Source organism: Mauremys mutica, chromosome 1 (assembly GCF_020497125.1).
Source record: "Mauremys mutica isolate MM-2020 ecotype Southern chromosome 1, ASM2049712v1, whole genome shotgun sequence".
Taxonomy (NCBI): Eukaryota; Metazoa; Chordata; order Testudines; family Geoemydidae; genus Mauremys; species Mauremys mutica.
The window spans coordinates 45,015,911-45,040,645 of record NC_059072.1 but is presented as its reverse complement, the minus strand read 5'-3'; the positions used below and the strand labels follow the sequence as shown (position 1 = coordinate 45,040,645).

The 24,735-nt window shown below is 40.6% G+C and overlaps 2 protein-coding genes across 4 annotated transcripts in view; one reads left to right on the top strand and one right to left on the bottom strand.

Annotated features, from left to right (window-relative positions):
• The window catches only part of KCND2 (potassium voltage-gated channel subfamily D member 2), a 415,189-nt gene extending 411,370 nt beyond the window's left edge, over nucleotides 1-3,819 (top strand). For both annotated transcript variants that reach the window (XM_045005852.1, XM_045005843.1), the window contains one exon: nucleotides 606-3,819. In XM_045005852.1, the coding sequence (XP_044861787.1) occupies nucleotides 606-783 (178 nt within the window). In that variant the 3' untranslated portion in view covers nucleotides 784-3,819. The remainder of the gene's footprint in view (nucleotides 1-605) is intronic.
• Nucleotides 3,820-9,210: 5,391 nt separating this feature from the next.
• The window catches only part of TSPAN12 (tetraspanin 12), a 62,767-nt gene continuing 47,242 nt past the window's right edge, over nucleotides 9,211-24,735 (bottom strand). For both annotated transcript variants that reach the window (XM_044995212.1, XM_044995206.1), the window contains 3 exons: nucleotides 23,834-23,941; nucleotides 19,787-19,930; nucleotides 9,211-10,798 (listed from right to left, as the gene is read on the bottom strand). In XM_044995212.1, coding sequence (XP_044851147.1) covers nucleotides 10,493-10,798; nucleotides 19,787-19,930; nucleotides 23,834-23,941 — 558 coding nt within the window. In that variant the 3' untranslated portion in view covers nucleotides 9,211-10,492. The remainder of the gene's footprint in view (nucleotides 10,799-19,786; nucleotides 19,931-23,833; nucleotides 23,942-24,735) is intronic.

The following is a 24,735-nucleotide window of genomic DNA, read 5'->3' as shown; positions in this document are numbered from 1 at the left end:
CAAGAGTTCCTCAGCAGTTTAATCTTTATTCATCCTGTAATCTACTCAGCCATCTCTCGCCTCCTTTTGTACATTTCAAGATTTTCCTGAAATGCACCCACAAAAAGGAGGCCCTTGCCCCAGAGAGCTAAAACTCATAATAAAACCTCATGCTTGTTAAGATCAATTCCTGGTTTGTTGTGTCTGACTGAACCACCTAGTGTTGGCAAAACCGCAAATAAGAAAATAATACAATGGACCAAAAAAAGTGTCTGGATAATTGTACATGTGGAGATAAATTTATGAACAGGTTTATATGATGAGGTTGTCTGTGATAGCCTCGGACTGGACTCGATGACTCAGGAAGTCCTTTTCAGTCCTGTGTTTCTGTGAAAAACACCAAAAGAGCTAAGTATTTTAATAGGAGTCAGATATCTTTCTTCCTCAGCTACATGCTGAATGTCCAATGACCAAAGGAGCAGAGGCCGTGTTTGCAGTGTATCTGTGTTTCTCCTACCTGATAACAAAACAGACTTTAAGCTAGTTGGCTGGGATAATGGAATTGAATAAGCAGAGAAGTTTATAACAATGTAAACATTTACATCATTAATTTTTTTCCCCTTTAGCCGATCCAGTTTAAATGCCAAAATGGAAGAGTGTGTTAAACTAAACTGTGAGCAGCCTTACGTCACAACAGCAATAATCAGCATCCCAACACCCCCAGTGACCACACCCGAAGGGGATAATAGGCCAGAAGCTCCCCCATATTCAGGAGGAAATATTGTCAGAGTATCTGCTTTATAAAACAATTGGAATAAAGACCACTTGCCAGCTGAGCTCTAGCAATGAGAAGAGTTCTGGAGAAGGAGAGAGCTGGAAAAGACAATACCCCCCTTGGTCAGTGTTACCACAGCCACAGATTGAAGGGGTCAGAAGAATTAAAACATTTTGGGTTTCAGTGTTGTACTGCGTGAAGCAGGCAACCAGAGTTTCTACACAGCGTCTGAACGGTTATACAGCGCAATCTTCTGTGACCATTTTGACTTACTATATGAGCACAATGAAATGTCCCCCATTGATGCTTCTTATTACCATGGGAACTTTTTAAAAAAAAATAAACAAAACAAACAAAAAATACCCCACGTTTGAACATTATGTTCCGACTGAATGCAAAACAACAATGAAAAACATTTTGATAACTTCATTTTTTCCTGTTGATAAACCATGAACTTGTTGACAAACTCCCTATTGTTTAAAAAAAAAGGGGGGGGAAAAAGGGGGAAAACAAAATGCTCATAGGAAATATGTTTGTGCTGACTGGCAGAAATACAACCACAGTGCATGCTGAAATTCTTTGGAGCTGTGATCTCAGTTTACTTATGTTGTTTTTCAGATTAGGCATGATAAAATATTACTGTATAAAGGGGCATTTCTGTGCACTTACTGCTGATTGTTAATGTTCCATGGTAGTTGTACAAATAACTTACCTTTGGAAAATGCAGTATTTCTTACTCAAACACTCATTAGCGATCTCAAGGTGTTCAGTTAGTTCAATATTTATTATTGTTTTATCTTGCTTCCTTGGTACTGCTACAACTGCAATAATTCATTGTATATCTGTTGTATCAGGAATCAGGATTAATTTGTTTAAATATTTTGCACAACTTCACCTACAACATGAACCCCATGAATAGAAAATATTTTCTCTAATGTGGAGAAGTTTTAAATAACCATATAATCAAAACTGTGTCCCATAAATGTACTTTTCTTTCATACTCCTTTTCGTCCACTGTAATCTCTATTTTCATGATGCAGCACATTTATCTGATTTAATGTTGCTTTCTTCTTTGGGATTCCAAGATTCTTCATGAAGTGGCTTAATCTTTTGTTCTGCAAACACTTGCTTATCTTTGTATTTCCTGAACCAGTCTTCTAGTGTGGTGTTACAGTGTCAATCCCATTTGAAATGAAATTAAAACAAAGGGGTTTTGTGACAAACTAACACTTAGCTCTAAACCTCTGTGTTTTTCTGCGGTATCCAGAATATTGGCTATGTTGAGCATTCTAAGACATTTAGTGAAAACAGTTTGCTAAAACTCTCCTTGTAGTAACCTGTAAGCCAGCATCCAAAAATTTATTTGGGGTTCCATATCTTGTAAGACTATACCCAAGAACACTGATAAACTAGAGATTTGAGATTTTCTGCAAAATTATGATTGACTCCAATGGGAATTTAGCTGTAGGATCAGGGCCATAAATGGACATAAAGACTTTACTATTTAAAATGCCTTTTTGCTTCATTGTCTTACGGAAATCTAAATTTTCTTACCAAAAGATTTCTGCTAACTGCAGTTTTATTTACTAGAAGACAAGAACGTTAAGAGGTTTGTCATCTTGAAAATGTTGTGCACATGAAATAGGTGTTTATAGCAGAAATACTGTATCAGCAGAAATTACCGCATGGCTCCATATAAATATATATATATGCCAATCAAAAAGCTCTATGCATTAGAAGACATTACCACATGTGAAAAACATAGTTATTTAATAGTTTGAATGTTGTATGTTCCAAACTTTATGGTACCAATTACTAACCACTCCCTTGACTGAGCTTAACATTTATATTAAGAAGAAATACACTATGAAAGTAGAACCTTGCTAATTTACACTCTTTTTGCTCCACACAACTAGTTTGTGGTCTCGCGTTATCCATAAGCAAAGATTTAAAAACAGATGCTATAATGAGGGCTGAGATTTTATTTTTACAAAGTATGCTACGGAATATTCACTACTATGCTATTGTCATAAATTAAAACTAAATTACAGCTGACAAAAGAAGAGAGTATATTTTGCAATGGGTGATCTTTGTTTTCTTAATGTTTGTTCACTTATTCACAAACTTGGTTAATTTGCTATGCAGTTCCCATTCATTTGTGCAAATTAGCAAGTTTCTACTGTTTATATAAATGGAATCAAAACCTGAATTTCTTTTAAGGAATCAACACACTGATTTTTCACTAACAGTGAAAATGTGAAGTAATTCCACTGAAATCAATTATTTTGATCTCCTCTCTCTTACAGTGTTGTAAAGCTGGGTTCACTACATTAGTTTTTACTTGCTTCCTACATCTACTCATAGAAAAAAAGACTGGCTTTGTTCCTAGCATTTGCTGAAGCAGTTACTGATATGAAAACTGCCCTGTTACTAACTATCTATTACAGCTTCTTCTTTCTCACATGGTACTTCTTAATTAATTACATCTGGAAACTAATATAAGATGGCAGTTGATGAAAACCATTTGGGACAAGCCCTGAACTGAGTTAGACCTTGTGCTATCCCATTGACTCCACTGAGATCACACAGGGTTTAAAAATTTGGCCTCTTAATTTTATTTTTCATATGGACTAAAGAAACTGCAATACAGCAATATTTGCATAGCGGTTACATCCCCGATTACAAGTTTTATCTTCTTTTTTAAAATACAGGTTAAGAAATAATTTGGGAAGATTTTTCAGAATGCCATTCTTGTCTCCTATTTCCATATATCACTTATGCAAAATGATTAATTTATTTTGAATTTGGAAAATAAACATTCTTTTGGTGTTCTAGGTGATTTAAATGCTGTTTTGGTAGTGAATGACTGTTGATGACTGTAAAATGCATCTGTGCTGTAAATGAAATGTAATTATTTCTGTGTACCATACAAAGAAACCAAGGTTGTTGTTTTTGACAATTTTGTTTGAAATTCATTTAACGTATTTCAGAAGACAGCATAATACATGTGTTATGCTGAATGAATAGACAGCAGAGGAATATTTAAATAAAAGATCTGCATGCTTGAACGGGACAACCTGGTTTTTCAGTAACTTATTATTCATGGAGCCCATTTTCCTGTCTGGATTCAAGGAACAGCCTACATGTGTGCAACAAACCTATATGCAAGGTGTACACAAATTTACACCACTATAGAAACAACGGGCCCAGTGATTCTTTGGTACAAAGAGATACACCTAGGGACTCCCTTGCCACCCCCTTTGCCAGCAAGTAGCACAGGAGAATGGCCAGGTGGAAAGAGGTGTGTGGGCAATGTATTTCTTGGCTGCTGACATGGCCATGTGGAAGGTCAGATAATCAGGTGGGACATAGAACTGGGACCATTAAATTACTGCCAACAAGGTGAGCTCTCTCTTACCTATTTTTAAAACCACCCTTTAAAATGACAATTTTTGAAAACATCTTGGCAAGAACAATTCTGCTGAACCTGCCCGGATGCCACATTATTTCAGTGCTGGCATCAAGTTCTATTCTTACAATCTTCTTGCTAAGATGGTCAAATTCTTTTTTAGTGTAATAGCAGATGGCAGATTGTAGTTCTCTTCTAAAAGAAAATAACCAAATGTAAATAATTCCCTTATTAACCATTGACATGGTAGTATTGATGTGCATACCATTTTACTGGTTCCAAGGATTTAACAGTCTCTTCTAGACTGCTCCCCTACAGAAAAGCCCTTAGAATTGAAGAGGGTGATCTTTCTGCAAGCTTTTTTTAAACCATCCCATAGAATTGAATAGACTGAGTGTCCTGCTATTTAAAAAAAAAACCCTATTGAAAGCATAGCACTCTCTTAGATTCTATGCATTTGTAGAATCATTTCCACAGAAACATTAAATTCCTGAGGACTTTCTCACATATAACACAATGAAAAGGACATATGTATGGGAGGGGAAGAATCTTGTAGGTTGGTGAGTCGGGGGAGCAAAAATACGGATCTTGGGGTCAGTATTTATTTGTTTTTCCATGGCATGTAGACTATTTTTCAGAACACATACACCTATTTCCCTCCAATACTACACATTTTGCATACAGCAACCATAGTTACTGAAGCAAACCTCTACTCATACAACTGATCAGATGGCCGATAGCAGTATACTTTGAATCATTTCTCCTGGAGCAGCAACCAAATGCAACTACTGAAGGGAACTGACACTAGATCTTTAAATGTAGTCATTGGACATGAGTAGACCAGAGAGGGGAGTGGGTGATACAAGTGCCTACATATCTAGAATTGCTATAGATTGAAAGATATACTTGGTTACCTATTTAGCTTACTTAGTTACCATGTCTGTCTATCTTTGTTATTTATCTATCTATTTCTAAAGCACCCATCTTTGTCACATCTAGGCATGGATATCTAAGGAAGATACAGGAATTGTGTCCAAAGTGAATAGATGGGTGTGAAATGTCTGAAGTATTTAAGAGTAGCAGCCGTGTTAGTCTGTATCTGCAAAAAGAACAGGAGTACTTGTGGCACCATAGAGACTAACACATTTGAAATAAATTTGTTAGTCTCTAAGGTGCCACAAGTACTCCTGTTCTTTTTGAAGTATTTAAGACATTCCAAATCATCTAAAGAAGCTCACTCAATCAGAAGCAAGATTTGCAGTGCTATATTATTAAATATCTCATTTAATCAAACAGCGCTCCACACACATTTTAATATTCCAATGGTGAAAACATCAAAAGTGATACCAGGATTCTGGTCTGTATAAGACATTTAATTGTATAGTGACCTATGACCAAGGACCTCTGTTTTTGTTACTGCTTATTACCTAAAATGTATGTGGCACTTTACAAAACAAGTTAGCTATGTTTACTGCAGGCAGAGTTTATAATTATCCTTCCTCCAGCAAAAAGACTAAAATACATAAACCTTGGCCAATACATATGGCCAATAAACTAAGGCTTTGGCAGAGCCCTGGGGAAAGTAAATTCCAGAGTCAAGGGCTGCCTCATGAAAATACCCTGTCTTTATCACTACACCTCTACCCTGCTATAACGCGACCAGATATAACATGGGTTTGGGTATAGCGCGGTAGCAGCGGGGCTCCGGCCGTATTTTAAAGGGTCCGGGGCTCTGGCTGCTGTGGGGAGCCCCGGGCCCTTTAAATCCCGCTGGAGCCCTGCCACCGCTACCCCGGGGCTGCAGCAGTGGGGCTCGCCAGCGATTTAAAGGGCCTGGGGCTCCAGCTGCTGCGGGGAGGCCAGGGCCCTTTAAATCACCGCTGGAGCCCCACTGCCGCTACCCCGGGGCTGTGGCAGAGGGGCTCCACCGGCAATTTAAAGGGCCTGGGGCTCCCCACAGCAGCTGGAGCCCAGAGCTCTTTAAATCACCACTGGAGCCCTGCCGCCCCTACCCTGATATAAACGGGGTTTCAGCTATAACACGGTAGGGATTTTTGGCTCCCCGTGACCGCGTTATAGTGGGGTAGAGGTGTATTTATATTCCAGTTGAACCCAGATACTACAGTTAGGTTTAGGTTCCCATTATGCTACCTGCTGTACAAGTACAGGGCCTGATCCTGCCCCTGTGTAAATTCACCCATGTGAGTGGTTTCTTCAGTGTCCCACTTTAAGTATCTCTACGACTTAAGGTCATCACTGCATCTTTCAGACATTTATGCACTACTTACTGTCACATGTGAACAGTCCCACTGACTTCCCATGGAGGTATTTGTGTGTGTTGTTTGCATAGGTAGGGGCTGTGGAACTTTGGGGAGTAGTGCGGCATTGGGGAGATGTAGATGACAGAATGCAGGAAAGACAAGGCGCTGGCACGCAGAAGAAGGAAGGGTTGGCTGAGTGTGGGAGGAAGAATATTACCAGTCAATATTTGCCAAAACTCCAAAAACTGAAGGTAGAAAGGTCAAAATGCTGGCTCTGACATCAGGAGTCACTTAAAGTGCGTGCACCTCCTCCCGCCCCTCCTTGCCGCTCTTCGGCTTCCAGAGGGGCTGGGATGTTAAAGCTTCATTCTTGGAAGCCTGATGCTGGGGCCAGTAGTGGCTGCATGGCTGAGTGGGTTCCCTGATGCTCTGATAAGGGAGCAGGCCGCGGAGGGCATAGATGGCCAGATGCCCCTCCCCACTTCCCTCTATCACCACTACTCCCACCACTGGGTAGCTTCCATCACAGCCACTTTCAAATATAGCAAATATCAGCAAATCCCAATATGGGACTGACAGCTCATCTCCCTTGGCAATGGTGTACAGGGAGAGAGGTGGTCCCTCCATTGGCATGGATTTAATTGATATAGGGTTTTGATATAGATCAACACCCTCCCCCTGTAATTAGGATAAGGAAACAGTGAAGTCTATAAAACACAGGTGTAATGTCCTACACACGGAAAGATCCTGGAGCAGATGACCATTATATGCACTAATTGATGCTTCTGAGGAGCTGCTGAGGGTAGCCCACTTGCCACTGCACAATTTGGAGACTATGCACATGGATAATTATAGTAAAGTGCACACCTGAGAAGAAAGATATTGCATGCCTAATCCCTCCAGCTACTGTTGCTGCTTTGGGATGTAGAAGCTGGTGGTCTGAAAGGACTCCTAAGACAGTTACCCTCACTGAAAAAGAGGAGAGAGCAGCTATCACCCCAATAAACTCCTCTGAACCCTTCCCCTGAAAACAGGCCTCTCCTCCACCATATGTATTTATAACACACAAAACACTATGTTAAAAGAACATTATTAAGGCTGCAGAGTCAAGAAGTCAGAAGTTAGGAATTGCCCAGAATTAAGGTTGCCTGATCAACCTTAATCTGACCCATGTGTGTGTTTGCATTAGGATATGGACTTCACATACTACTTTTTCCACAGATACCCAAGCCGACTGAAACAGAACAACAAACTGACACAGCCAACCGACAAACAGAATCCTTACTAATCAGAGCCAAATCTGGTTATGGCACAGAGACCTCTCGTTCTATTGGCAATGATCTACCCACAATGAATTAAGATGAGGTGTCCAGGCCAATATTAGCTCGACCAGCTTCCTTACGGTACATGTACACTACAATAAAAACCCCACAGCACCAAGCCTCAGAGCTTTGGTCAATTGACTTGGGCTCACAGGGCTCAGGCTGCAGGTTTAAAAAAAAAAAGTAGTATAGATGTTTGGGCTTGAGCTGGCGCCCAGGCTCTCAGACGCAACCCCATCATGGCATTTCAGACCCCAGGCTCCAGCCTGAGCCCAAAATGTCTACACAGCAATTTTTAGCGCCGCAGCCCGAGCCCTGGTAACCCAAATCAACTGGCCTGGGACAGCTGCAGCAATGTAGTGATACTCTTAGATACAATCACAATCACCCAAGAGCCATAGCAAGAATATAAGGCACCACCCGTTGATGGCTTCATTCTTTTCTATCAGGAACAACCCAGAGGGCATTTTCTGGCAGTAGTTCTTCAGCCCTGCAGATCCACTTGTGTGGGGTGCCACTGGGTGCTTTTCTTACACCAGCCCCTGTTCAACATGTATATGAGATCACTAGGAGAGTTAGAGAGACACTCTGAACTAAAGGGTGTTCTTTATGTAGATTTCCCACCTATTCAAAAGCATGTATTTATTCTACTTACAGACTTCCCTAAGGTGTCCATCTGAGTGCCTCAAACATTAATAAATAAATCCTCATAACATACCTGGGAAGGAGAGAAGCATTTACTTCAGTGGGACTAAGCCTGGTAGAAAGTGTTTGCAGGATCAGGTTCTAAGTTGGGGGGGGCGGGGAACGTAACAGGAAATGACAGAGGGAATGGGGCAAGAGAAATAGAAAATACAAAACTGAGGAAAAGGGAAAACTGCTCTTAAGAAAGCATCATTTCTTGGACAACTTTGATCTCAGTCATCCCCTTGTCAGGAGCAGCAGAGCAGTCTTCCATGGCCCTTAGTAACAGTGAACTGCTGCAGAAGAAACCTTGACTGATGTGGTGAGACTGGGGGGGGAGTGGGCTCAATAACTTCCTTGCATCACAGTGGCATTCCAAAACCCACTTATTTCCCCTCAGCACTATCTCCTGATATAAACATGATCACTCTGAAGGTGGAGTCCAAAAGCTACACTGTAATGTGGCTTGGGACAGCCCATAGCAGGAGCTTCACCTCAGAGAGGGATGCCTGCAGAGGAATTAAGCACACACACAGACCACTGAAGAAAGGTTAAACTCTGAACTTGCTCCCTAGCTTCCCATTCACTTGAAACTTTTATGAAAAGGTCAAAAAACAATGAAATTCACAGCTCATGTCTACATTTAACATTTGTGTGTTTAACATTAAATACACAATAGTGACAAACTGACAGCAGTAAGGACATTTAACATGGAGTTAAAGTTAAATTACTAGGAAAAAAGCACCCACTCTCTTTAAAAACGAAGAAGCCATTACAACATTCTGAGCAGTAGTGATTTTATTGGCTGCCATAGGGCACCTTATTGTTTTTCTACACAGTTCCAAAACAAGTGGAAAAAACTTTAAAATTTCAATACTGTGTAAAAACCCCACTTGTCACAAAGCACTGCTATTGGAATAAACACATTTTTCAAGAGCTTGTCTGACTGTAAAAAATAATCCTATGAAATAAACATTTACATAAAAATACAGTAAAATGCACTTTTCCCACCTCAATAAATAGATTGTAACTCTGTTGCCATTTGGCAATTTGAGTCAACAGAGAACTTTCAATGAAGAAAAGGCTAGAGTGAAATTTCTCCTTTACTCTTACATTACATTTATTGCAATTGCATCCAGAACAATAAACCAGTAGATCATTGTTTTCCTTATAGTCTTTCATTTTTATCTGGAGGGGAGAAAGAAGGAGTAGGAGAAAGAGGGGTCCATCTATAAAGATTTGCTACTCTCATACTGACCCCTAGTTTGGAAAGAAAATATGTTTTATTTTTACTAAATAAATCCAGTCCAAAGAACATACTGTTTTGAAAAACACTATCTACAAATTAGGTCACATTTAGAATAATAAAGTATAATGATCATATTCATGGTTTTTAAAACCTCTGTTTAATGTGTTTTAATTTAAAAATTAAACAATCATCTTAGGATAAAAATAGAGGTTTTTAGATTATCTTTAAATGAAACAGCTAAAATAAAGGTGCTGTTAAAAAAAGAAGAGAAAATTTTACTCTTTTTACATATGTTGCAATTTTTAAACGCAAGCATTTCCTTGAATTGTAGCTCTACTATATATACACACACACAAAGAACCATATATTTATATCCACATATATCCCTGAACATTTTCCCAATGGTTTAGTAGAAATGTGTTCAAAAGTCCATTTTGTTTGCCTCTCAAATATAGGCATTTCTATGGAAGACAGTTATCTTTCTACTTTCTATGATGCTTTTTTTTTTAAAGTGTCTTTAGTAGTGTCTATATACTTGTGTAGATATCAGTGTCTTATATGCTGTACATCTTATGGATAAATATCACTGCATCCAGTAAATGGTGCTTTCTATGCAAAACAATTGTTTCATAGCTCTAGGAAGCTGAGAGACAGATCTTTGATCAACTGTCCTTCCATGGAGGTATCTCTATTTCTGTTCATTAGCCATTTTCTGAAACCGAATGGTATACTTAAAAATGCAGGAGACAGAACAGGGGAAAAACAAAACAAGAGCCCCATAACTTTGTGACTTCACACATTCATTTGTATCACCTACAATTCCTCCATTTCAAAGTGTGTGTTAAAGCTGTTTGCCATGGAGGTATGTTCAAAGATCCTTGTCAGGCTGGGTTTCAGCAGCTCTACTGAATGACATGACAGGTGTTGTGAGGTGTCATTCTTCAAGGACATCATTTGATCTGTCCCAGGATCCCTTCTGTCATAATATAGAGCCCACAGCAAAGTAATAGTGAGGATCATAGCCAGAATCTGTGTAACTCCGATAGAGATTCCTAGAAATCGCAGCACTTGCAATTGTTTCGTTCCTCTCAAGAAAGTGTACATTTTTTTACCACAACCCTATAGAACAAAACAGATAACAAAAGTCAGTCAACATTATTTGGATCTGCCTCAGAGTTCCAAATGCTTATTTTTAAACAGATATAGTATCTACTATTGGCTTTTTGACCCATCAAGGGTTACATTTCCATTCTTGAAACCATGCTTTGTAAAATTGTTTTGCTTGCTTCTTTTCCCTTTCCACAATCTTGTCTCAAAATCCTTTCATGGATTTAATTCACATAACAATCTCCCAGAGATCTGTTTGTTCCATATTTCTCTCCACTCATGACCTCTGCTCATCTAATCTGTGATCCTATCAACCTTGTTTACTTTGAAAAACACTCAAGTAATTATTTTTCCAATATTTAAGACAGCTCCATCAAATCTTTTCTTACTCATCTTTTTTCTAAACTAAAGACTTTAGACTTTTTAAGCCTGTTGCTATAAAGCTTTTTTAAAGCTGTTGCTATTAAGCTTTTAAATCATGAGAAACTTTTTAACTCCTTTTTGATTTTTCCAAACAGAACATATTTTTATAATACCACGAATAGAAATTAAACCAATATCCTAAGAAAAGATTTGCCAAACTGTATAACCTCATCATGGCTTTCCCCAGACTCTTCAAGTGTTTTAGCTACATACATTATGTATCATCTTATTCTGAGCTCTTGACTTCTGTAGAAAGAGTTTAGACAGTGGATAAAATTACACCTCTACCCCGATATAACGCGGTCCTTGGGAGACAAAAAAATCTCACCACGTTATAGGTGAGACCGCGTTATATCAAACTTGCTTTGCTCTCCCCTGTTCCTTGTTCCCTGACTGCCCCCTCCATAGACTCCTGTCCCTAATCACCCCCAGGACCTCACCCCCTACCCAACCTCCCTGTCCCCTGACTGCTCCGACCCCTGACAGGCACTCACCAGCAGCGGTGGGAAGCAGAGCAGCCCGGCCCCAGTCTGCTCCACCAGCTCCCAGCCGCGGCACTCCGCTTCCTGCCGTCAGTGAGTGCAGGGAGGTTGGGGAAAGGATGCCCCCTGCACTCACCTGCGGCGGGAAGTGGAGCGACGTGGCCCCAGCCCACTCCGCTTTCCTTGCCCTGGCCGTGTCTCTGGGGAAAGGTCCTGCACTCACCTGCGACGGGAAGTGGAGCACCACGGCTGGGAGCTGGCGGAGTGGAGCGGGCTGGGGCCGGGCTGCTCTGCTTCCACCGCTCTGGTGAGTCCAGGGGGGGTCCCTTCCCCCAAGTCCTCTCCCCCGAGCAACCCGGCTGGGGCCAGGGCAAAGGAAGCAGAGTGGGCTGCTCCCAGCCCCCCGCTAATCCCCCGGGCCACTCTGGGACTGCGGGGCCCCCAAAAGTGCCCTCCCACAGCTCCTGTCCCCTAGACTGGGGTTGGGGAGCCCCTGACCACCCCGGAGACCCTCTGCCCCTTATCGAACCTCTCTGCCCCGGCCTGGCCCGGCACCCTTAACACGCTGCTCAGAGCAGCGTGTCAGAGCTTTTCCGTGTTGTATGCAAACCCGCATTATATCGGGTCGTGTTATATCGGGGTAGAGGTGTAGTTACATTAATGCTTTCCAGTGACAGAACAAAGCTAAATGGTCTTTCTGACTGTGGAAACACTGAAGGAAGGTAGCCTTTACAGAAGGATTCGTGATCAGTTTCTCCAAAGTATTAGATACAAGTAGTTTTCCTTACTCACAAAGTACATTTTTACTATTCCACCTCTTCCTTCTTCAACTAACAGCCTCTGTTCATTGCGAAAAACCCACCCATGTATGTTTTATACTTAGGGCAACTCACCAGGGCTATACTCTAAAACTAATCAGACTTTGTGCTCATCTGTACGTAGAAGATTCTTTGTGATTTTTAAATGGTGAAACCTTTAGGTCATGGACTATTTTTATTCCTGTATCTTATATTGGGCTGAGCATCTTATTGCTACTTACAGTATAGTAACATATTCAACCTATTTGAAAACATTTTGCTCTCGGGTAATAGAATGTTTAACACAAACTATCACTTACTGTAACTAAAACACAGCAACGAGAGCAATATTGTGAAAAATTGCACTGATGAAGTTTACCAGTCCGTAACAAAGTAGCTTCCCTACACACACAGCATTGTCACTCATCCCACCCCCAAAATCACTCTTCTTCCTCAGCAAACTGGTCTGAATGCCTCAGTGCTGCTCTGTCAATCAGAATTATTTTAACATTTTATACTGAAGGCCACATCACCGTCTTATTTATTATATCTATTACTATAGCACCTAATAGCCCCGGTCATGACCAGGAGCCCATTGTGGAAGGTGCTGTTCAAACATAGAACAAAAGATGGTTCCAGTCAAAAAGAACTGCAATCTAAGGCCTTGTCTACACTAACAAAGTAAATCTAAGTTACGCTAGTTAAGTTACATAAGTTACGTAAGTTGACATAGCTTAAATCAACCTACAGCGGTGTCTACACTGCACTATAATCGACAGGCGAGCGCTCTTCCATCGACTTATCACATCTTCATCAGACCTGCTAAATCGATGCCACAGCATCGACTGCACCAATGCCGATCTAGCTATACTGAAGACAAGCCATTAGCATCTTATTGAGGTGATCACTGCATGCAGCGCCTCTCCTCCCATTCATGAGCACATAATATCCCAGCATGCAGCTACAGCCATTCCTGACATGGAAAAGTACTATTAAGAAAGTATTGCATTTCAGCTGTTTTTAAAATGTAAAATCAAGGCAGAGTCAGGACCACGTGACCACCCAGCTCTCTGCACACCATCACCAAGTGCTCCTTGGACCATAGTTTGATAACCGCTGATGCAGACAATAATTTTACAGGAAAACACCCAAACCAAAATATCCAAGGCTGACTGTCTTCTCTCTGCAGAAAAAACATGTAAGGAGCCTTGCAGAGTCTTCCTTGAACCAGTCTTTCTTGAGAAAGAGGAGTTTGGGGGAGGCGGGGACACAGATTTTTAAGCCCAGGCATCCAGTCCCCTGTCCTGGCCATGTGTCTCATGGGAAAGGGAGCTGTCCAACGGGGATGGCCCTTTCACCTTAGCAGGATGTGTCCAGGAAGAGCCACAGGCAGAGCCTCTCTGCAGCCGTTCAGTAATAACTGTACATGAGGAACCAATAGGAGGTAATACAACTGCAAATTACATTTCATCCCTGCCCAGATTTCCACATTAAAATCAATCCCAAGGGAAAGTGCTGTGGAGAGCGGCACTTCAGCTCCTTCAGCCCAACCCAGCTCTATCCCACCCCTGAACTCTACAGAGATTTTAAGGTGGGTCTTCTGCACAGGGCAAGCGAGGGGAAATTCACAGAGACAAAGGTCTGCACAGGATAGTGTGACGTAAACACACAGTCACTAGTACCAATAGGACACTTCAATAAGCCATCGGGTTGGTCATGTTATTTTCAAAATGTTGTTTCTGTGATTATGACCCTATTAATCTATTCCACATAGTCTTATGACAAATAAGTAACTGGCCAAAATGACAGGCATGACCACGTCAGTATTCCAGTCATGTTAAAAGCTTCCAGAAACCAACATTTATTTCAAATGCCAAAGTCATAGATGCCCATTTACATGACTAACAGCCTGATTCTACAAATGCTTCACATGCAGACTCCCACTGAAGTCAACAGGTCCCTTACTTAGATCTGAAAGGAATAAACTATTCCCACGTATTCTGAAAACATTATGCCAGAATATATTAAAGGACTTTGACATCTTTCCAGTATTAACCACAGTAATACAACACAGACTTTCAACAGTTTCATTCTGTCAGTGCTCTAACACAGGTGAGACTCAGAGCAGAACAAAAAGCAAATTTGGGCTTCTATGAAATTTTAAAACAAAAATCTTCACAGCAAAAGACCTTTAATTCAAACTGATACAGAACAAGAAAGTCACTTGGGCATGTTTTCCTAAGCAAAATACATTGTTTCAATTATGCTGCTCCAAATTTGTTTTTAACTGTGAAGAAACTAGCTGAATTTAATATTTTCTGATAACTGATGAGGAACTAAAGTGCATGCTGGTCACAGTTAAAAAATGCTTACCCACACCAGTACTCAAATTCAGTTCATCTCCTGCCTAGAGGAAACATCAGCATCAGAGAGCAACAGCATTAATCCCTACAGCTCCTGCAGTACAGACATGTAACTAAGACAAATTATACCAGATCTCTCTAGGCCAGGGGTCGGCAACCTCTGGCACGCGGCTCGCCAGTGTAAGCATCCTGGCAGGCCGGGCCAATTCGTTTACCTGCCGCGTTGGCAGGTTCGGCGGATCGCGGCTCTCACTGGCCGCAGTTCGCCATCCCAGGCCAATGGGGGTGGCGAGAAGCACCGCGGGCCGAGGGATGTGCTGGCCGCAGCTTCCCGCTTCCCGCATTGGCCTGGGACGGTGAACCGCGGCCAGTGGGAGCTGCGGTCCGCCGAACCTGCCGACGCAGCAGATAAACAAACTGGCCCGGCCCGCCAGGGTGCTTACCCTGGCGAGCCACGTGCCAAAGGTTGCCGACCCCTGCTCTAGGCTGCCTCCTTCCACTTAATGATGCTCTTACACTTCTGCTCTGGTTCGCATTCAAAATCAGTTTCTAAAACTAGAACTATCCAGCCAATCCCATTATCCCCAATTTATACATTTCATTTATGCATATTCTATATACTCAGAGTTGGTAAATTGCAATTAAAAGACATATAAATATACTCTCCTAGGCTGAAGTAAAAATCTGTGTCAAGAACAGCTCTTACATTAGTGACAACTCAATACCAACTATAACAATTTGTAATGATCATTCAGTATAGTATTACTTTCTCAAGCTTGCGAAGTTATAGATTTAGGGACTTATTCTCATTTATACTATGGCCATTTTACACTGCTGACAGTGTAAAGGGGCCTTAAAGTAGGCAAAAAATACTTTTACACCCACTTTAACAGTGTTGAAAAGTGGCCATAGCGTAAATGAAAATCAGATTCGAAAAGTTTAGTTCCACTCTGAAAGTGACTACGTACAAATGACATCAACTTAGTTAACAGATCTGCTTCCTATATGTAATCAGAGTCCATCAGGTTATAAAAAGGAAGGATACTTACCTGTAATTTTGCTTCTCTGAAGATAACGTCTTTCAGGATTTTTATGCCTAGGCCTTAGCTTCTTATCTTTAGAACAGCTGAACTCTCCTACCTCTCAAGATTATATTTTTTTAATCTATTGAAGGCAGGTAGTGAGCACACCAAGCCCACTACTGTGGTCTTACATCACCCTCTGATGACTGCTGATCTTCAAATGTTCCAGACTATTCTTTCAATTGCACAGGAAGTGAAGCTCCAAAAAAGAAAACCAATTCACAAAGATCAACATATGCAAAAAATAATAGCTCAAAGGCAAAAAAAGTGTAAGAGGAAAAACAACTTAGAAAAAGGTTACTTCCAAAATCTGCAGCGCAATGGGTGGGGGAGCAGGATTCCGGCAAGACGATATCTTCCGTACACCAGCGTTACAGGTAACTCATCTTCCTTTCAGTAACAATGCCATCTGTACAGGATTCTGACTCTTCGAGAATAAGACGCTCAGGAGATATTTCAAAAGACAATTATAGCACAGCTGCATTGAGCAGCAGCTATGTCAATGCCTACCATCAATCCAAACACAGACTTTTTTTCCATCATAAAAAAAGACTATTAAGTTACCTCTCAAAATGCAGCATCAGGTGTTAAAGTACAGGCCTGCTGAATGAACCCAAAACTAGAGGATCTGACTCATGGGGAAAATGTTTTTGCCAACTGAAAATATGGTGCCACTTAACATGAAGCAAAAATATTTTCTGTGGTGGAAGAGCAGAAGCATGGCCTGCCTTAACTTGCAATTCTGCAGCAAAGAATCCAAAATAGGATTCCTTCCTGGAAGATTAATTAATCCAATAACGCTTTGGGAATAGGGGTGGAGGGAGAACCATGTAGCTGCCTTTCAGATGTCTGTGATGGAGACATCCACAAGCCAGGCAGTCTTGCCTTGGCATATCCTGTAAGGTTCAGATCACAAAAGGTCATTGCAATGGAAAATTAGTTGCCCTATCTAAGGATGTTAGTCTGCTCCAAGTGAAACCAAAAAGACTGTGGACATCAAGCACAGGGAGAAAGGACTCACTGGAATGAGGACATGGGAGTGGAAAGAACGTTGGCAGAACAATAGGCCATGGATGTTGACTTCTGACCCCACCTCAGAGAGGAGTCCTGGATGAATCCTTAGCACCACCTGATTCTTCTTAATTGAGTATAACAAGGTGGATCAGGCACTAGGGCCTCAAGCACTCTCATTTTATGAGGCAACATATTCCAGTGTACAGGACAATGGGTTAAGAGTCAGGAAACTGGGTTGTATCCTGTTTCTGTCACTGACCTGCTATGTGACTTGGGCAAGACATTTCACCTTTCTGTGCTGCATTTTCCCGGTCAGTAAAATGGAGATAATGATACATAGCTTTCCTTTCTAAAATGATGTGAGATCCACAGTTGAAAATCTCTACATAATAGCGATGTATTGATTCTTTAAATCAAGACTGGGTCTCTTTCTAAAAGATACATCTAGTTCAACCATCAGTTACTGGGTGTGATGTCAAATGGCATTCTTTGCCCTTAGAGCATCATCCTATCCCAGACACGTATAGCCCAGACTTGGCTTTCGTGCTGATCCCATCAGGCTGAAAATCAGGGCACATTACCCCAGCCCAGTCTATTACAGGTTGGCTCCTAACAAGGTTGAGTCTTTAATTATGGTGTCTCTGAGTAGATAGCTGGCTCTTGTCCTTCAGGCATCTCAGAAGCAATCTACCAGAAGGACCTTCTTCTCTGAGTGGAAAAAGTTTATCATGTGGTGGAATCAGATCTCAATGGACCCCTTTATCTGCCTGGTACAAAAACTGTTTGAGTACCACCTTCTTGTTTTATTTGACTAGGTTTATTTAATTGCAGTATGTTTTGGGCTTCTGGTTCATTTGGAGCTTACCACTTTTAATGCAACCCTGCTGAAATCTCCTTTTGAACCACTCAGTTCCTAGGAACTGAGTTCCTAAGATATGGAAGGTCATTTTTCTGGAGACAGTGAGTTCAGTTCATGAATTCCTAGGTGGAAGGCCAGAAGGAAACATAATAATCATTTAGTCCTTGCTCAAACTCTCCAAAGGTCCAAAGTGAGCAAACAGAAGTAAAATGCCAAAAGAATGCAACATCACCATAAATTCCTGAGTAGTAAATTGCAAAGTTATTGTTATAATGTTATGTCTTAAGTGTAAAGTTAAAAGCTATTTACTCTTAGGTTTTTTGTTTTGTTTTTAAGCAATGAAAAATACTAAGTTATCAACAAAATAAAACTTTTACATGCTTTTAATATTTGGTTGTTTTTCACACAGAATATGATTGTTACATTCAAGTAGAAACTACAACCGTTCCAAGATACTGTCTGATCTAAGAAATTCAAGTAATCTAAGTTTTGAAATAGGATCAAATGCTATTCCTGATTACCACAAACTCAAACTTATTTCACATACCTAACATACACATGGAGGCAAATGTACATTTGCTCTCTCCTCAAAGGCCTTTTTCACATTTAAATACTATGTTCCTGATGCCTCCATCTTGGAGACATCAATCATAGTATTATTGAAAGCACAACTAATGATTTTCAGCTTTCTGCCAGCGTAAGTGATAATGCCTGCAAAAACAGCATACTTTGATGAGGCAGGCTCAAGTGCAAGTCTGTATGAGAAGAGATAAGAGCATCAATAATGAAAGTGTTTTCTTAGTTTTAACATATTTTGATCCTGCACACATAGATTGTTTGTTCAAGTGATGCTATTAATCTCTTCAGGCTCAAATGTATTCCTTCTCATTATCAATTTTTTATTCTTTTTAAAAAAAATATTATATACAACTCAGCAATAATAGTGTAGACCATGGAAAACTATTGCTTTGGCATAAGGTCCCCATGTATATTCACACTGGAGTGACTGTGTTATTTGTCTGTGTGCATGATCCCTGCTGGCTGAGGCATCAACAGAGCTCTTGGATTTTCAAAGGACTTGCCAGAGGCATCTTCCTGTCTAGGTACTTATGTGGTCATCATTACCATAGTATCTGAGGACCTTCACAATCCTAAAATCTCTCTCCATCCTGGTGAGTTGGAGAAACGGAATTTATGAATTAGTGTGTGGTCTTCTATGTCCACAGCCATTTGGAGGTTCAGTAATCAGCTTGCCAAAACTGGAAGACTCATGTGACTATATTATTCAATGTAAAATAGCTATTTCAGGGCTTAGACATGTACGAGGTGCTAACTGCATTGCTAATGCCTTATCTCATTTCTAGGTGAACAGATTTTTGAAAGCTTCAGTTGAAGGCAGGCCACAAATCCACCAATTCTGTATATCTGCTATGGGCATAGCCCCATTTCACAATGGAAGACTTCTCTATTACCTCAGTAACCAAAAAGAGGAAGCCAAATTCTTAATCTTTAAGATAATGATACCACCCCTGTAGCTTCAACTGAGTTATACCAGGAATGAATATGGCCCACTATATAAAATCTCCCCCTCCATTTCCACCCACCAACAGATCCTTCTGCTTACCACAGCCTTTCATGAGAAGCATGACAACAGATCCATCTTTCGGAATCCATTGTCAATATATGCTCATATATTTGGAATGTGCACCTTCAGAGCAGGAGGAGTTTCCAAAATATACTGAAGTGGGAACGGGGTGAATGTTTGAGGGAAGGAGAGCGGAAAGAGAGACAAGCGTCAGGAAGACATCTCTCCCTATGGTGAGAGATCCTTGCCAAAAAAGGAAGGGAAAATTCCAAGGAACTCAGCACAAACGCCAATCATTTTTCAGACTTACGTGTTATGAGTTTGGAAGTCACAGAAACATGTAAGTACACACCCTTCTGAAATATTTAAGTGTAATGCTATTTTTTCCTCCCTACCTCTTGATAAAGATCACTAAGGTCCTCGTGATGTGCCTGCTTGGAGCATCCCGGGAACTCTCTAACACAACAGGAGTCAGGAGGCCAGTCCATCTCTGTCATTTCCAGCCAATCAGTGAAGTACACCACTCCACAGCACTTAAACTGCAACGGAAAAGTTAGCCAAGATCAGTGACTGCAGTGTGATGCTCCCTGGTCATAAAAACTAAAAACTGAACAAACTTTTAAAAACATGTATATAGAACCAGACATACGCAGGCTATTGTTTTTAGATATTTTTTCCGGCAGCTCCTGTACAGAGCCTCATTTTATGGATGCCTCTGTTGTGCCTGGACATAACCAAGCCAAAAATCAGCCAATTACATTGATATGTGATCTGTCCTTTCCCTCCCCACCAATTCCCTAGGTCAGTGGTTTTCAACCTTTTTTCATTTGCGGACCCCTAAAAAATTTTGAATGGAGGTGCAGACCTCTTTGGAAATCTTAGACATAGTCCATGGACCCCCAGTGGTCCGTGAAGCATAGGTTGAAAACCACTGTTCTATGGTAATCACCACCTTTCGTGGACCATATGTTGAAAACCACTGCCCTACTTAGTGCTTCACAGAAATTGCCCAAGCCTGCAATGCTGCTGTCCTTATTATGGGGGTAGCCAAGAGAAGTTTAATAGGAGGAGACACTAGTGGAATGGAGAATCCCTATAAAGCTAGAGCAGACTAGAGGCAAATCGGGGGGGGGGGGAGGGGGAGCGGGAGGAATGCATAGGAAGAGATGTGTCAGAGCAGGGAATGGGACAAAAATAAGGGAAAGGAAAGAAAATGAGAAAAAAGTGAAGACAATAAAAAAGCGGTAAGAAAAATACTGAAATGGAAAAGGAAAAGAGGAGGAAGGAAATCTGGGGGGAAATAAAGTATCACAGGACAATATAATCTGTATAAGAATCATAATAGTAGGAACTCTGACCACAAGACACATCATAATAGATCATAAAAATCACAGTAACAAGCTTATAACCTAGTGATGGGATTTCATTTTTTAGGCTGCATTCACAACAAAGAGGGCTGATGCAATGGCTCCAAATTTACTTGGTGCAATCCCTTGTCCTCTGTCCATTGCCTGGACACCAACTCACACATTCCCTCCCATCATACCCTGGCATGGCTGCCAACCATCACCTCTCTTTTCCTGTAAATTTTAAATTTTCTCTTCCCCTCTATCTTCTGCGTCTCATCAGAGTCCCAATACTAAATTCTTACTTGGTTTTCCACCTACCTTTTCATTCAGGCCAAAGTCTTACTGAATTGCTGGGGAGTTTTGCCTGACTGAAGACTTCAAGCTTTGGCCCCTCGTGTTACCTGCTTTGGGCTTTTTTCCCCCATCTGTTTTCACTTTAATTCTTCTGCTTCCTGACTGTCCTTCTCCCAGCCCCAATTCTCCCTCTCTCTACCTTCCTAGCCACAAGTTCACCCTTTCTGGTTGTTGGATCAGCAATTTAGTCTTAAAAAACATAACGTGGTGGTTAAGAAAAACAGATTTCACATCTCTCCCAAAAAGTTATAAAATGCAGAAGACAGAGCTCACAGCTGATAAAAAAAACTGATCTTTTATGAACTAAGAAGTCTGCATTCCAACTTCATAAAAATGGCCCAATACACCAGTGTTCATTCATGCAGAAAATAAGTACATCCAATACCTGATTTGAGAGCAGACAAAAATAATTAGCATAGGCCCAGATTTTTAAAGATATTTAGGCCCTTTACTTCCATTGATTTCCTTCCTTTAAAAATCTGACCCCAAATGCTCAAAAAATGAGAACCCATCAGTTAGCAAGGCAGTGTGCTGTACTGCTGAAACAGTTTGTCCAATTAACCTCAAACTTTCCAAAAATCATTTCCTCTGGCTATGGACTAAACACAAGAAATTTCTATTATAAAGGGCTTTTCTTCCCCCCCCCCGAGAGTCAGGGTTTGTTCTTTGGCAGGAAAGTTGATTTTTCATTTATTTAAAAATCAGCCTTTCCAGAGGAAGAGTCATTTAAGACTTACAGGGTCATTGCTGTGACACTATGGTAACCAATACATAAAGGCATCTTTTTTATCTAACCAACACATACATTTAAACCAAGATATCATAAAGTAGTGTGCATGGAAATCAGGAATTGTTTATACTGTTTCAGGCAGAGACTATAGACAGACTCTCTCAATCTACCTAAACATGAAGAACTACTGTGTTTCTAGTAGCATTTGAAAAGCTTTAGCAGAAAATATCTTAAACTCTTCTAATCCTTTATTTATTCTGTCTTTCAGGTTCTAACACAATTACAGACTAATCAAGTGTAGTCAGGAAATGTTTAAATAAACAGGAAATCTGCAACAATGATAGATTTCAGCATTTTAACAAAAGCAACACAATGACAAGCACTTAAAGAGTTCTTTTCCTGCATGTGAACATGTATCTGGAGCTAATGGTTTTTACCTTGTACATGTCCCTGTTTCTGTGACATAATAGTTCATTCTTTAAAATGAATACAGTTCTGTATTTCTGAAGACTATAGAGCAAATATGTGAATGTTCAAGCCATGTTTTTTTACCTGGTGACAGGACATAAAACTGACCACTTTAATGGAACTGCAACCCAAGAGACTGTAATGGCAACTGCTTAGAAATAGCCTTTCATACTCCTTTCCAACCAATATAATGTCTCAAATATGGCAAATCCATAGAAAGGACGCTACAAATGAAAGCATGCAGTAAGAGGGGAGGACAATAATACTAAAATACCACATAGGATGTTCACTTTACTATATATGCAGTGAGTCAATGTTCAATTCTTCATACTTGTATTCTTCACTGAAATAAAAATAAAGGCCTAGGTGCTCCCATCTTTGGCAGAGAAGTAGTAGTTAACTGAAGGTATTATTTAAATCCATGAACGTTCTTATTTTGTATTATTAGTGGTATATAAATGCAGTAAAAGTTTTAACACACACTGGCACAGATTTTTAATTAGGCCTCAAATATTGCATCCACAATTAAAGGAGTCTGCAACTGTACCGTTTTTAGACACCTACCTGATCTGCAGGTGCAATAAGGTAGCTACGTTTCTAAATCAATGCAACTGCACTCACAATACTAAAGGTGTTTTTTTATATTGTAAGTCAGCGGTTCTCAAACTGTGGGTCAGAAACCTAAAGTGGGTCACCACCCCATGTTAATGGGGTTGCCAGGGCTGGCTTAGACTTGCTGGGGCCCGGGGCTGAAGCTGAAGCCCAAGCACCACTGCCCGGGGACGAAGCCTGAGGGCTTTAGCCCTGGGCATCAGGACTCAGATTACACGCCTCTGCCTGGGACTGAAGCCTCTGGGCTTCAGCTTTGCCCCTTCCTCCGGGGGCTCCAGCTGGCTCAGGCTTCAGTCCCCCCTCCTGGGGTCATGTAGTAATTTTTATTGTTAAAGGGGTCGTGATGCAATGAAGTTTGAGAACCCCTGTTGTAAGTCAATGGTTTTCAACCTTTTTTTCATTTGTGGACCCCTAAAAAATTTCATATGGAAGTGCAGACCCTACTGGAAATCTTAGACAGTCTGTGGACCCCCAGGGATCTGCAGACCACAGGTTGAAAACCACTGTTCTATGGTAACAATAACCTTTCGTGGACCCCTTATATATAGTCTGCAGACCCCAGGGGGTCTAAGGACTACAGGGTGAAAACCACTGTTATAAGTCTTTGTCGCTCCATTTAATGAAATATGATCTGTATATAGAACTAATGCAGCTATAGTGCATCCTTGGAATTATATATAAATAATGCAAGTTACAAGAAGAAGGGAGGGAAATTATGAAAATACACAATTCCTGTGTATTTGTCTAGAACTTACCAGAATTTGAGAGGTTGTGTGCCAATAGCTTTCAAGGACTACACCAAAATATAAGCCATCAGTTAGCTTGCAGAAAAAGCCTCACCTTTTTATTTATAACTAAACCTTTTTCCATCAAACAGATAAGTAGCACTTCATGCACCATTACATTTCATGAACTGACTATCTTCTTACCTCCCTCTGAAAGAAATTCCAAGCATGAGTAAGCCACTGGTACCTAGGTAAGCCATAGTTGGTCATCCTGGCTTTTAAAGTGACCATATCTGACCATTGTACTGGGATCTGAAAAGAAAAGACAAAGTGTTTCAAATAACTAGAGAGATTGAGAGTTCTCTAATAAATCAATCATCTTGTGTCTATAGAACCAATGTCGTCTAACCTGAGGTTCTAAATGCAAGTTACTTTGGATGTGCCATCTCAATAAAAAAAAAAAAAGAAGAAAAGAAATGTTTTGATTTTAAACATACACAGTTTTAGTTGTATTAATAGAAATATTGAGAAAAATATTGTTTTTGTCACTTGCTTGTTTAGAAATATGTGTATGGCAATAGGGGATCTAGATATCCATAAATAAAAATAATATATTTTACAGCATTTCCAAGGGTTATGTGTACATTTCAATTAAATTATTATCAGCTTATATCTCACAAAAGTCCAGTGAAGTCAGTGAAGCCCAATGAAGTCAAAAGGCAGCAGATTTAAAACAAATATAAGGAAGTACTTCTTCAAACAATGCACAGATAACCTATGGAACTCGATGTTGTGAAGGCCAAAAGTATAACAGGGTTCAAAAAAAGAGTTAGATACGTTCATGGAGGATAGGTCTATCAATGACTACTAGCCAAGATCATCAAGGATGCAACCCCATGCTCTCTGGGTGTCCCTAAATCTCTGACTGTTGGAAACTAGGACTGGATGACAGGAAATGGATCACTCAATAAATTGCCCTGTTCTGTTCACTCCCTTTGAAGCATCTAGCACCAGCCATTGTAAGAAGACAGGATACTGGGCTAGATGGACTATTGGTCTGACCCAATATGGCCATTCTCCCATTCTCCTTCCATTTACATCAAAGA